Genomic DNA, 14,777 nt, shown 5'->3' on the forward strand with positions numbered 1-14,777 from the left:
TTTAAAATTAGCATGGGCCAACCTTCCAAGGGCAAGAACATAATCAGGTCAGCTTTCAAGCTGTTGTAATTTTTCTGATAAGTGGATGAGGAAAGGAAATAGATATGGGTGGGTACTATATCTCTTGAAATGGCCTCTTTCTTCCTGTTTAACAATAAATATTCTACAGAAAGGAAGCTCATATATTACTCTTCAGATGAGCTCCCATTTTATTAATCATTAGGATTTTAACAGCGGCTTGAGACAGGAAATCACAGTCTAAAGATCAGCAGAGTGTGATTTAATCCTCATGTTTGGATCAGATTAAAAATAAAAACAATATACTACAATGTACATCTATGTAGATAAATAATCAGGTTTAACTACTATTAAACATACATACAGCTTTTACAACAAAATATGGCCCTACTGGATTACTAAGGCTGATTAAATATCCATGGTAAAATTTCCTTATAGTTAAGAACTTAAGGTGATGTTAGCAGATAACAGAAGAAAAAATATCTCTTAAGAGTTCATAATTATTATTCTTTAATTATTGATTACTAATAATAACAATTATTATGAACTCTGATTGATATATTATTAGTAGTAATAAAAATTCAACTCTGTTCTAGATGAGCGCAGTTCTGACTAAAATCTGAAGTGAAACATCTTGGTTAATAGGTTGAGGTTCAACACATACTCCACTGCAACCCAATAACCTAGAGAAAAGTCTTGCATTCTATTTGGCAGATGTTCAGCACCTTAACCCCAGTTCCTCCTCCCCTTCTTACCAACCGGGTTCTTAGAAGGTCTGTAAAAAAAAGCCTTATTATGCCATTAGCATATAATTATTCTTTCATCAGTCAGTCTCAGTCCTTTCAGTTATTCATCCATCAGAATCCAAGAAGGCTTCCAAAACTTTTCTCAAACATTTAAACAGAAGTTCAAATATCAAACTGAAATGGGGATTCATCTGATCAGCAGTGTTTTATCCCTCCCTGGAGTATTCGTATGATAGGGGAAGAAGAGAGCAATTCAGCCAAGAGACTACTTGCCTATCTAGTATTTTGTCCTCATGCATGCTTCAAAAACTTAGAAGTGTTTATGGGAGTGGGAAAGGTAACTCTAGTAAGACCTGTGCATTTCTTACTGGCTTTCAATGGTCAGTTCTTTTGTTTTCCAGTTGGGATAATTTCTTGTTTTAGCTTCCCTTGAAATTTGAGTTCAACCAGATCTAATATTAAAAGAATGACATAGAGAAAGAAAAGTCTGTGCACCAAGTAGTTTGATTCACAAGGACTTTTGAATTTGTATTTAGTGCAAGAGACCTCAACAGTGACTTGCTTTTTTAAAAAGAGCTTTCAGCTATGCAAAACTTATGAGTAAAAGTTGCTTAGAGTAGATTTACTTGGGAAAAAAAAAAATTTTTTGAAAAAATGTTATCAAAATTTCAAAATTTTGAAAACAAAAAAAGTTTTTTCTTGATACTTGGTCTTTAACCTTTCTCTTGCAACTTACTTAGAAATAGATTTTTTTTTTCATTTGTAGAAATGTTAAATTAAGATTCAATTGAAGCTCTGTGGGCAACCCAAAAGTTTGGGGGTTGAAACTGAGAATTTGTCTCCATCTTTCAGCAAAAATTTGGGAATTTTTCATGGTTTCAGGTTTTGTGGCCTATGATTCACAACGAATAAGTTTTACTTAGGATACTCAAGACTTTTGTTTGTTTGACTTTGGCAAATAATATCAAGCAAAATGAAGCAGAAATTCAGAGCTATCTTAATACCTCCACTTTCATTTAGCCTCTGGGCTAAATTCTCTGTTGTTGTAAGCCTTCTGTTAGACTTGCTTTTTCTCCCCGTGACTTTGTCACCAAATCAAGGACAACAGAGGACTGAAAAGTGCTATTTCAGGGAGTCCAAATTCTGGGATGAATGGCAAAAAAATATTCTACCATGCAAAAGAAAAAGATGACTTTAGAAAACTTCCCTTCTCTATCAGTGACCTTTAATATCAATGCTTTTATTGCATTACTGTAGAGCTAAGAGAGAAAGGGAGGTGTTAGGGATCAGCCAGACCACGTACCACAGGGCAGTGCAAATCTGCTGGGCAATAATATCCCTTCCTCCTCTGAACAGCAGCGCAACTTCCTCATATTCAAGTCCCGGCACAAGCTGAAATGAAGGATACTGTTAGTGTCGCAAGGCTGAGTGGGGAAAAATGAGAGAGGAAAAGAGGACAATTTTCTTGAGGTTGTCCAAAGTCTTACTGAGGCCTGATGGTGACTCAGAAGAAGATAAGTTTTAAAACATTTCTCACTCTGTATCCTGTCCTCATTTTCAATTAATCTCCTTAGTGCACCTCTTTCTTTCTTTCTTTCTTTCCCCTGTCACTTCCTCCCCTTCTTCCTCACTCCCTCCCCAAATGAAGATTTCAGCTCACTCACACATGTCACCAAGCAGCTGCGTGAAGTCACATCCTGATAGAATAAGGAACTGCATAACCAATGTGTGCTTGTGTAGTACACTTTGTTGTATTTAGTTTGGTTACAAGGTAGTAGCAGTTGCATGTCATCTGGATAAACGTGAATTTAAAATGTTGAAGAGAAAACCATCTAACGTGTCTGATAAGGAGAAAAGTCAAAAGCCAAAGGTAAGAATGTTTAATTTTTATTGTCAATGGATAATAACAGGAATTCTTAACGCTCTTTAAAAGGAAGATTTCCTTTTAAATCCTAGCTTGAGGATTTCCCAGCGTGCTAGCAAATGCCTTAGTGCTGTAATCTCAGGAATCTATTTATATATACACACTTTATAAGATCCAATTCAAAGGATCATCATTGTGAAGCTGGTATAGCTGTGCTAAAGAGTCCTGGTACTGGACTTTGTCTATTGTTATATGGTCTGCATCAGTATTCTAACAGAGGGGCTCACAAAAATCCCCTCTTTCCTTTTCAGCTGTGATAACCTCATGATGCCCCACGAAAGAGTGAGAGAATCAGTAAAGAATCAGAAAAGCTATTAAATTAGTTCCTTATTTTAATAAATTTACTTCTACATCACCATAACCAAAGGAGGAGAGGGTACTTGGCAATCATTGTTTGTCATCTTCACTTTTCTGGAAATAATTATGCATTCAGCCTGAAATAAATACTCTGGACAAATTGATAATGTGCTACACTGCACACATTCCACAATCTGGAATTGCAAGAAAGAAAATGAGAGTTTTGCAACATGCATAAGGATGTGTCCTGTGCTAGAAATTTGTTTTCAGGCCCTGGACTGGGTGCAAAATGACCATTGCAAGTGTATTGTAAGCATGAAGAGAAATGGCTACTGATAGACCTGAGCACTTCGGTATCCATTTCTACCTCAATTTATCCATGCTGAAAATTTAACTAAGAGATTAGAAAAGCCTTTTAGTATATCTCTGCTCTCAGTAACTCAGTGTCTCCTAGTTTACAAACCCATCTTCTCATTATTTGGGAATACACCTCACTTAGTGCGTTCTAAAAGATTATTGCAGAAAGTATTCAAAAGAATGTCTTCTAGTTTTACACAGCATCAGCTTTTGTGTATTGCACTTGCAGTTTTAGATAATGACTCGTTAACAATTAAAATTAATGTTTTTTCCATTGATTTGAAACAATTTTAATGTTTTTCTAAGCATTTCACAAGTTGGTATGGTATGTATTTTCTTTTGTCCAATCATAATACTGGTTTTTAATGACACGGAAGAAGTATAGTTAATACCTAATTCCATTATATGTTAAGCAAGAAATGACCACGAGAGATGCTGTGAATGGGCTTTGTTTTCCTGTCTGTTAAATATTTGCAAAAGACAGTTTTGGTCACTTCCTTCTTCCAGAAGAAGATATTTCTTAGCAACAGTCTGATTTTTATTTTATTTTTTCTACAGTTAGTTATTCATTTGTGAATGCACCTCATGCTATTAAAATGCTGGCATTGTGGCTTCTTAAATATATATATATAAAAATATACATATATATATATATATATACACACACATATATATGTAAAAATATCTATATAAAATGGTACTGGAACAGGTTGCTCAGAGAGGTGGTAGATGCCTCACCCCTAGAAACATTCAAGGTCAGGTTAAACAGGACTCTGAGCAACCTGATCTGGTTGATGTTCCTGCTCACTGCAGAGGGGTTGGACTAGGCAACCTTTAAAGATCCCTACCAACCCAAACCATTCTATGATTCTCTGATTTGATTCACCATACATGCAAAGCAGGGACTGAGTCTGACTGAGTGTCAAACCTGCTGATTTTGCTGTGCTGACTTTGTCTTATTGTAAATGTTTACAAAAATGGAAAGGTCTTGGTGAAATGGCTCAGGATGTCTTTCTGCCTCGGTAGTGTGCTTTGAAACACTCCACCTACTGTACTACCGTTTTTGCACAGAATTCTGCAAACTTTCCATGACAAAAATGTATTTGCTGAACATGCTATTCACAAAAAGGGCACAGGAGAAGACAGCTCCATGTCACGTGGAAAAGAAATCTTAGCTTGTTGTAGCATGTTTTGAAACACGCCTTGTAGAAGCAACGCAAATACTTAAGTTGCTTAATACTAAATTGGGTAACATGGGGCACAGGTCCTTACCTCCTGACAGAAGTTACAGGATTTCACAAGCTACTTCCCTAGATCATTTCCTGGCTCTCCCTGCTCTGCAAAGGCAACATTTGTTACCTCCTTATGCTCACAAGGCAGGATGCCGATATCACTGTGGAGGTCTTGGGCTACCTCACTTTGCTTTTAGGCAGCTTAGATGTCCTAGTGTGTCCAACACATCCACACAGGGCTGACATGGGACTTATGGAAGAGCCATAAGATCTTGAGTGTTAAGTGAAAATCACATTTGCTACCTTTGACCCTCAAAGAGGACACTGAAAAAGACCTTTTTAGATAAATGAATCTTAACCACACTGACTAGTTGTCTTTATCACAATGGGATGAACTTCTGTGCATTAATTCAAGTGTTTCACCATGATTTTCTTCTTATCTTTTGGTTTTATTACTTTCAAATATGAAGAATATCAGCATGCAGTTATACCTTTTGATAAAGATGAAGGAATATCATGCAAAGCTGGAGTTAAAACCCTTCTCAAAGCAATTCACTGTTCCTGTATAAAGCCTCTAGTAGTGGTGAGCAGGTCAATGAACAATGCAGGAGTAATACAGATTTTCAGTATCTAACTGCCAGTTCTCTATGTACAATCCAGTCACTTTAATTTATTTATTACCGTGGTGCTTAAGGGACTTCTGCAGTTGTGCTAGGTGTTACACAGACAAAAAGCAGCATCTTACAGCTCTCAGTGTTTGCTATGAAAAGGTTGATACTATGCCATATGTAGTGTTGCAGTTTTTTCATTATACAGCAGGATTTCTGTAGTCCTGCAGTCATGCTAATAACTTCTTTGCATATCTGGCAGCTTTTGCATGTGCATGGATATGCATATAACTATTGAACACATTCTTTGTAAACTATGTAAATAAACATTCATTGTTAGGAAAAAAAAAAATGTACATCTGGTATCATCCCAGAGAAAATGGGGAGAGAAACAGGAGAGAAATGTGAGAAAAACATTTTCAAAAGAGATACTGGAAGGATTCTGATCCTTTGCCACTGTTTATCGTGGAACTGCCATGGAACTGTACAACATTGTACATCAGCTGAGGACCCAGGTAGCTGAACTATAAAGGAAAAGTCCTAAGGCTTAAAAATACCCTGCTTAATATTGAAGAAATTCAACCAATGAAGGGCTAAGCTCTCTATTTCAAGCCTGTCTAATTTAACCTGTCTATCTATCCAGGACCTTAAATGACTTCCTATCACAACAGAGCCTCTGCATCCCATCCACCAAGAGGCAGCAGCTCTCTGTCAGCGCTTCCTTTCAGTCCTCACTTGCCCCACTTTTCTGTCAGATGAGAAATGGCTTGGTTTATATAGTGTAGATGTTCTGAGTTGCAATATTGTTTGTGGGCAAGTGAGGTCAAACAAACTAGGTCTTGAATCTAGCCCTGAGGTTCATGGTCATGTTGATGGTTGGAGTCAGCCTCTGCTCTGTCAGCTTACTGCAGGGAGCCCATGTGTCTCCTACATTGCTGGAGCTTTAGTTGCAGAGCAGGAAAGTACTATAGCAAGAGGGGGGAAGGATGCTTCTACTAGATGTGTTTCAGCTGTGAGTTTGTGCAGTTTGTCCGACCACCCCTTAGAGAGCTGGAGAGAAGGAGAGAAGTTGACTTAGAGGATGAAGGAAAGACCCCTAAAATCCCATGGATTTTAGCCTCTTGGTCCTTATGACGTTAGAGATATCACTGTATCTGCAGAGTGACATGAAGCAGATTTAGAAAGATGGTAAGAAAAAACATTCTAAGAAATTATACAGGAACTAGTCTTCTCTTTTGTATATGCTTCAGGTGGCACCATATCCTCTCAAATTCCTACGGATGCAGCAAACTTGAGAACTGCCTGATTTTTCTTGGCTTTATTTCAAGCTGAAGCAAAGACAACTTTGTGTCATTTTTTCTGGCTTGACTGAAGGAATTCTTGTGTCATTCTACATGCCACTTGATCTGTGTTTATGCTAAAGGTTTGAGACATTTTTGTTTCCTTGTTCTGCTTCCAAACGTGCTTGGTCCTTGAAACTTATCTTACTAATGGTGTGTACGACAATTCAGGGTCAATGACTGTCCATTTTGTTTAGGCAAAAATAAGTTGAAGCTTCTAATTAAATCAATATTCACTTACTTAGGTGATAAACTATTATACATTTTCAGGTTTATGAGGAAATAGTGGCAAATCCAATGGGAGGAAATATTTTAATGTGCAGTTTTGTTCCCTAGTACTATTTAAAACCAATAATTTTCCTTTTTATAAGCTTTAAATGAAACCTTGCCTCCACAGAAATCAATGCACAATTTTTCTGTAGAATTGAGGCCAGAATTTCCCCTTTTTATATGTTCTTCACAGAAGGCCTGATCTTGATTCTGAAAACACTTAAATGAGTAAAATAGCTGTGATCTCATTGGGATTTCAATGGGATTTGTCATCTGAGTAAAGTTTATCACTTGCCTAAATGGAGCCTTTAGTGCAGACAGATGCTATAAGCAAGTTTTTTGGTCCTGCTTTTTTTCTTAGACAGTGGCTTGTGACTCTCCAGTGGGGAATACTTATTAAAGAAAAGAAAATAAAAAATAGGTACAGCAAATCTAAACACGAAAAATAATTCAAGACGTAATTAGATCTTCTGTAGGACAAGATCTGCAGTGAAGAGATTGCTCAGTGTTAATGAATATTAACTAGGATTTATCCTTGAGTGGGGAAAGCTGAGGATTTTGATTTTATTTCAAAGGTAAAGACTGGTAGAGTTCTGAAAATAGCAAGTTTTATATTCTTTTTTTCCCCCTGAAATTTTGAGTGCATAATAAATGAGCTACTGCTAATGTCACAGATGCTAATTTTCACAACCATGACTGAAGTGATGTTCGTTTCCATTTGCATTTCATTCTAACAATGATGAGAGGTGATGAGTTGATGATAAGCTGTTTTCACCGTACTGCCCGCTGTGCAAATTTATGCTTATAGGCAAAGATGACACATAGTTCTGTCATTAAAGGTCTTTACTGCATTGCCTCTTGAAGAAAGACTGTTTGTCAAAATCCATTTGAACTCTGTTAAATAAGCAGATATGGATGACAACATCTGGGAAGTAGCTTTAAGGACCTGGTTTACAGTGGAAATACCTGTGGGCTTTTATCAGGGAGAGTTCAGAGAAAAAAAAAGGATAAAAATGATACTTGCAATAGCCATGTATGTGTAGATGAGGAAAAAAGGGATTGCAGGTGACACTTCAGGAGGTGTTTCCTGTCTCCCTTGGATTTTATAAAAAAAAATAGAACAAGGTTAGAGTTAACCTTAGGTTATTTTTCTTGTGTGAGTGGAATGCTCTACAATCATATTACTGCTTCTCTTATCTCTGGTATTTTTCCTTCATTAATATTATAATCTTGATTCTTGATCATCAGCCATTTTTTTTTTCAATAGCAGTTTCTGAAAGTTGTGCCTTAACATATATGTTAGCATATCTCTTCTAGTAAGGTCTTGAAATTTGAGGAGTTTTTTTTTCTCATCAGAAAGTAAGGGTCCAGAGTCTTTGTGGGGAAAGAACAGCCATCTCTATCCTGCCCCCTGCCAGAAGGCTGATCAGGATGACCAGATTCCACATCATGGTGCTCAGATCAGCATACAGGCTTATTGAGGGATCACACAATTCTTGACTAGCTCATGCCAAAGGAAAAAATTACGTCTGTGGCTTGGTCCAGTCCTGGCCTCTTTTGTGTGTTCCCTCGATCACAGCACCTTTTAAATTTTAAACAACTTTACACAAACTACAGGTAATTTCTTATTTCTTCCCTGTCTTGGTTTTCCTTTACTAGCCAAACTTATTTCCTTAATAGCAGAATATTTCAAAACAAGTAAGAGCAAATTTCCTGAATGGAATATTTTCACATTTATATTCATTTTGCTTAGAGTAACAAATCCAGTTTGATTCTTTGTTTGCTTTTCCAAAGCAAGCAAGAGCATTTCAATAAGTATGGCTGAACCATCTTCTTCAGCCATTTTTTGAAACCAGACTACCAACCATACCATTTATAACTGTACTCCCTGGTAAATACTGTAGCATAACTACCAAGGTGACATAAATCAGCATTAGCTGCCTTCTAATTCTTAAATTAGCTTTATAGAGCAGTTGACTTACTTCAATATTGCACTTCTAGGAAACTCAAAATATCACAAATTAAACGTTGGCCAGGATATCTGTTGTTGCTGGAAAAAAGCAATGACTATGTACAGGCAGGACAGGCAGAGGATGTCACCCTCAGTTTTCTGTAAATTTCAACTCTTCTAGTAATCTGTGTGATAACATAAATCCAGACTGAAGTAGTTAGAAAGCCATCGCTGGTCAGCTTGTATAAGCAATTTGTGGGTGGCTACAAACACTTCAGCCAGAAGAATCAACACCTTGTTGTGTGGGCAGAAACCCCAGACAATACCCACTCCAGAGAAGGAAAAAGTCAGTCTTCTGGGCTTCTGTAATCACAATAACCCTTAACCTTTATTTTCTGAAAGTTAGCCACAGAGACAGCAGAGTAACTTCAGTTCAAAACAGTTATAATCTCTTCCACAAATTAGCAAAGTCAGTGTTTTTGCTAGATATTTTGCTGCTTGGCACCAGGCTACAGGTTATATATGCTGTGAATATTTAGCAAGTCATATATCCTTTAATCCATCCTAATGGAAAACTTTGGTTTGTGTATCAGATGAAGGTGTGTTCCACGTGTGTTGATATTCCATAGGAAGATGAATGACCACCTACTTTTTTCCCAAGTGGCATTTCTCCTGTATACCTGCTTGCTCTTACCTTTCTAGCTTTTTATACCTTATTCCACTTATAGTGCACTCAAGAGTATGTTCTTACTTTTTTTCTTCTTCCCAAACTTGAGGCTGAAATTCCAGCCTAGGGAAAATATGGAAATTTTTAACCCCTTCAGGGAAGGTAGTTCTTTGACTATACCTATTATATACCATACTGCCACTTTTTTCCCCATACCTCTTCTGTTTATTCCATGGATATACAGGAAGCTGGATAATAACTTCACTGTACACAGTCTTCAAATTGCTTAATTGTCATTTGTAACATCTATTGGAATCTTTCTGGTAAGCTGAATGTTGACAGCAAAGTGTCTGTCATCTCTAACCATGACCCAGCACTGAGGCTGACAAGCTTTCTCTGGAGAGAAGAGCTAGTGATCCACTAGCTACTGTTTCCAACCATTGTGTCTTCTGGATGGAGTTTTACTCCCTTTCCTAACCTCTTATGTCTTCATCTCTTTTATCATCTTCACAAGAACAACCAAACAACCTCACATGCCTGTACTTGGTTTCTGTAGGATGCTGAATGGTTACTTCCTTGAGAACCATAGGAAGTTTTAAGTTCCTCTAGTTGGTCATACTGACCTCATTCAGAAGGTACGGTACATTTGCTGTTCTTTCAGGTATGTTGAAAAGCAAGTGAGACATGAGGCTACTGGAATACTTGAGTACTTGGCTTTCGTTTTTTCTGCAGTGTTTCTTATGGCTTCTTCAGGGAGAAGAGATGCACTAGAGGAGTGCTGTTCAACCAGAAAGCATCAAAAAGCTATGGTGCAGTTTCATGTCTTCCCTCTAACATTATGTTTGAGATAGAGATGGAGCTTTGCCACTGGTGGCCTGCAGCCATGAGATAAAGAAATCAACTTCACTTAGCAACAGCACAGCCAAAAGCAGATGTGTGAAGATGAGATGACAAAGTGGCCAAGATGGCTGGAGGAGCGCATGCAGCATGACTCTCTGCTGCCTTCACCTCTGCAAAGCAGATGCTGAGCTTTACCACTCATGAATTGCTTTCACTCACCACAGCTGCACTGTTTTTCTCTTATACATCTGTCTGTCTGCCTCTTTTTTTGAGATCAGATGTTAAGTCCAAAAATTGCTTCACAGAGCTGGAAAGGAGACATGGTTCACTGATGGGCAAACAGCTCAAAGCCTGTGTAGAAGGTGCATGAAATGACTGATGATGGTAAAGCGGGCATTCAGTTCTAGTCTCAAATATATTCTCAAGGTTCTTCTGATATTGTCTACTATGTTGTTTCTGTTATTTTATTCCTGCCTCTATAATGAAATCTGTATTTGCTTGATTAATGTCTCTTGGTAATTGTGGTAAAATGTTTGGAAACTATGTGTTTGGGATTTTAGTTAGTATCTAAAGGAATGGGAAGAGGCAACATGATCTTACCTGTTCATGAAAGCTTAAAACCTTGTAGCTAGCACAATCCCCTTTGCAGTGATAGGCCAGATTTAAGCAGGATTTGGAGTATGACTTTGAATTTTCGGTTCAAAGAACCCCTCAAAGCCTTCACTGCTGTCCTGTGCCTTGGTATTGTCATCTCATTGGTGAGTGTCTCTCAACTATACGTGGTTTTCACGGACGTTGCAGGAGCAGGGGAGGGGTTAAAAGCTCAGTCTCAATTTTGTCATGTGTCAGAATGAAAACACACTTCAAGCATCTGGTACATTTGTTTTTCATGAGATGAAACTGTAACTTTCCACTGAGCTGTGATCACAATAACCCCGTGCCACAGAGATGATTGAATGGAGAAAGAGGAATTGATGTGCCCACGCTAGACTAGTACCATTTGCTGTGCCCAGTACCCTTGTGAGCTGTTACATTCCTTTCCGGTAGAAGAGTGACCTGAACAGAATCAGGATGCTATCTTGTCTTCAGACAATTGGGTTTTTTTCCTGGAATTGCAGTTATAGAACTTATGCTATAAAGAAAACTCAGAATTTAACACATCATAACTTCTTCATTAAGAAGTATTATTACACAGTGCTGAATCGCAGAGAAACCTTGAGCTGGAAAGCTTCTTCCAGCTTCCATACTGGTCAAAAACCAAAAGCTTATTGAATTTATGAGTTCAAATATCCAAGGAGCATATTTTAGATTCCCAGGCATATGTTGTGCAAGCATGTCCAATTTTTGAAGCCTGCAAGGCTGCAATGAAGTGCCACATGTGCTTACCTCAACTGGACAATAAGGATAACTTTGGCCTGCGGATGGCAATAAGCCAACATTGAAACTCAGCCTTCTGACAAAGGAGGATACACGAAGGGGACAAAATGGTGACACTGGTCACAGTTTTTAAAAAGTCAAAAGTTAACCCACTCTAACGAGTACAGTCTTTTTGTTGTTGTTTTCCAAGATAAAAGTAAGGTAAATAAATGGACATATAGATTTGATGAAACACTAAAATTCACAGTGACTGATGATAAATACTGCACTGAATTTTGCTTCTCTACTGTAGTGCATCTCCATTAAGGTAATTTCAGCTGATCTCACAACAACTTCATTAATCAAGTGTAGTCAGGATGTCTGAAAGGAGATAATGAGGGGGAAAAAATTGGCCTATGGTTTGTATCTTATTCTTCAGCTAGTTAGTTTGCTTATCATGTTCCATAATATTTGTATCCCAATAAATAAGTTCCAGTCCCAATTAGTTATCATAACAGATGACTAACACATCTTTATTTACTTACAAGTTCAAAATTATTCCACAAATAGATCAATTAACTTTGTGTTCTCTTTACATCACATGCCTACAGAGATTTCCAGCCTCCAGACTCAGTTAACAGTGAAATGGAAATAAGGTGGACCAGTGGCATTTTAAAATTTCCTCTCTTTTAGTCAAAGGTGTAAGCATCCATGGGGACAATGTCCCTAATCCTACATCTTTTTCTCTAAGTACTGAGATCCTAAATCCATACTGCAGTGTCAGCAGTCTCTTAGTGCCTTCCAAAATTTCTCCTCTAAAAAACCTAAGAAAAGATTTGTTCAATTTTTACTCATTTAGGATTACATACTGTATATCTACCCTATATAAAGCTGTCACTATATTACTTTAAAAAAAGAAAAAAAGTTGAGGTTCCAAGAGCCCAGTGGGGTTGGAGACTGCTGAAGATGGGAATGTTTATAAGCTCTGTGATATTAACTGCAGCACTCAACCTCAGGTGACATAAAGCATGCAAAAAAGAACTTTCTGTCAGTTTTATTATTTCTAAAAAGGTTCCCCTTGAAAGAGAAGAGTGACCTTGCTCTGCTGAGCTGACATATGCCACTGAATTAATGGCTAAGCTTTGCTGTGGGGAAGCTTGCAGAAACATTACAACTCCAATGGCTGAGTTTGCTGTGAACATTAATCAGGGGAACCAACATGATGTATCAAACACTCATTTAAAAGTAATAAAAACTAACTCTCTTTCTCCCTCCTCATCCAAGTTTCTTAGAATTAGCTTATTGTTGGTTGTTACCTGTTGTCAAGGATAAGACTGCATGATGGTAGTAAAACTTGTATAAGGGTTTTCTAAAGTTTGCTTACTCTTCAGAAAAACCAAATGAGCTTTTGGGATGGTCAGATGTAATCATGACTTAGAGGTTATTTTTTAATCCTGTTTCCCTCTGAAAGGTCATTTGAAGGAACACCTTCCACTGAAAACGTGCCTCTCCCTAGCAATGAATGCAGAAGCTGCCTTTCATTCTCAGTGACTCCCTGGGAGCAGAACCAGCTTCCATGTCATGCATGAATGAAGAGTAAGATAGTCAAGGAGGATCTCACTGCCGTCAAAATAACCCCTGTAAAGGATCTTGTATGGCTGTGGTACAACGGTTGGGTCACAGAGGCTCTGACCAAAACCCCGTCATACCAGGCAGGAGTATTTTCTGCCTATCCCCTGCTGCTCCTCTCTAGGGCAGGCAGGCGGGTGTGCTGCAGTTGCCAGCTGTGGCTGCTTCTCAGGCTTGCCAAAAGGAACAGCAAAGCCCTCAGACATGCTGTGTTCCCCTGTGCTCTCCTGCATGCAGTCTATGTATAGCACAACGAGGCAATACGCTCCTTATCACCGCATCTGTTCTCTCATCACAGCATTCATGGTAGCCGTGTTCCCACCTCCTCTGGGGGAGTACGCTGGCTGCCCCTCTCCGTATCTGCTGGACAGGCAAGGGGCTCTCTTTACAACTGAGCCCCTGGGGACTACAAGCTTCTCAGCTCATCTTTGGGCATATATATTTTTGTCTTCACTTAAAGCCTGCAAACACATATGTGAGTAACTTCTCTCACATGAGAAATCTAGCTGAACCCTGCAAGACAGGGCGTAGATAATACACAGCATTAATATAAAGGGGAAGGACTTTAATTGAAGCAAGGTGATTCATTTTTAAAATATGATAATTTTTCTGTGAATTCATCTAGTTCAGAGAGGAGAAAGTTTCAGGAGAGGAAAGACATTGGTATTTAAGAGATTAAAGATCAAAGCTTCCAATGCTTACGTAGTGTTTAACCAGTCTTTATTCAGACAGCGCTCCCCTTTACTGCAATCACGGGTCTGTGGAGGGTGGATTTCCAGGCTTGTCCCTCAATGTTTCTGCCCATGTATAAATGAAGGATAAAAAAGAATAGCAGGGAGGTAAATGTGCACATCATGCCAAGTCCTTAACTGTCATTTTCATAGCTCTTCTGAGTTTGTCACACATCCTTAACCTTCTTTTAAAGTCATTTTCTTTTCATGGTTTTGTGTGCCACTGAAAGTCACTTTTAATTAAATGTCATATAAATAATAAAGTCTTAATTACATAATTATTGCAAATACCTGTGTGCACACTCCCAGAATTGGACAGACTGCCAGAGGAGCACTTGGAGTGACTTTTCTCACTGGGAACTGAGAGCGCTCTGCAGCAACTGGCCAGGAACAATGGTGCTCAACATTCAGGGTTAACGTGCACTTAAAGGAAGAGGAGTCACGTCCTCCCCCCCTTGCACATTTTGCAACAAAAACTTTCTCAGTGTTAAGACTGGCATTTCTTAAATTACTTCTGTATTTAGTTCCTCACAACCTTGTTTAATCAACACAGCACATTTTTTCCAGATGAAATTGCCTTTTTGCTCAGACTTCCTATATGGCTTACCTCTTCCTGAGGAAGACTTACAGATCTTGCAAACCACCTTGCCCTTTTTTAACCTCATGAATGGTAACTTCCCCCTTGCTCTCATCTTCGTAAGTACCTGCCCTGCATGAGGTGCCCTTCGAAAGCACTGGAGAATCGAGTTCCTAGTGGAAACTCTGATGGGCAGGCTGGGTTATCGGGAGCTACGTACTTTGTGTCAGCATT

At 38.4% G+C, this 14,777-nt stretch overlaps 1 protein-coding gene across 1 annotated transcript in view; it reads left to right on the forward strand.

The window, feature by feature from the left end:
• Nucleotides 1–2,453: 2,453 nt before the first annotated feature.
• LOC104527904 (SAM domain-containing protein SAMSN-1) overlaps nt 2,454–14,777 on the forward strand; it is a 36,051-nt gene continuing 23,727 nt past the window's right edge. Inside the window, exon 1 of the mRNA XM_010171740.1 lies at nt 2,454–2,634. Coding sequence (XP_010170042.1) covers nt 2,578–2,634 — 57 coding nt within the window. The 5' untranslated portion in view covers nt 2,454–2,577. The remainder of the gene's footprint in view (nt 2,635–14,777) is intronic.

The sequence above is a fragment of the Antrostomus carolinensis genome, unplaced genomic scaffold (assembly GCF_000700745.2).
Source record: "Antrostomus carolinensis isolate BGI_N321 unplaced genomic scaffold, ASM70074v2 scaffold17627, whole genome shotgun sequence".
Taxonomy (NCBI): domain Eukaryota; kingdom Metazoa; phylum Chordata; class Aves; order Caprimulgiformes; family Caprimulgidae; genus Antrostomus; species Antrostomus carolinensis.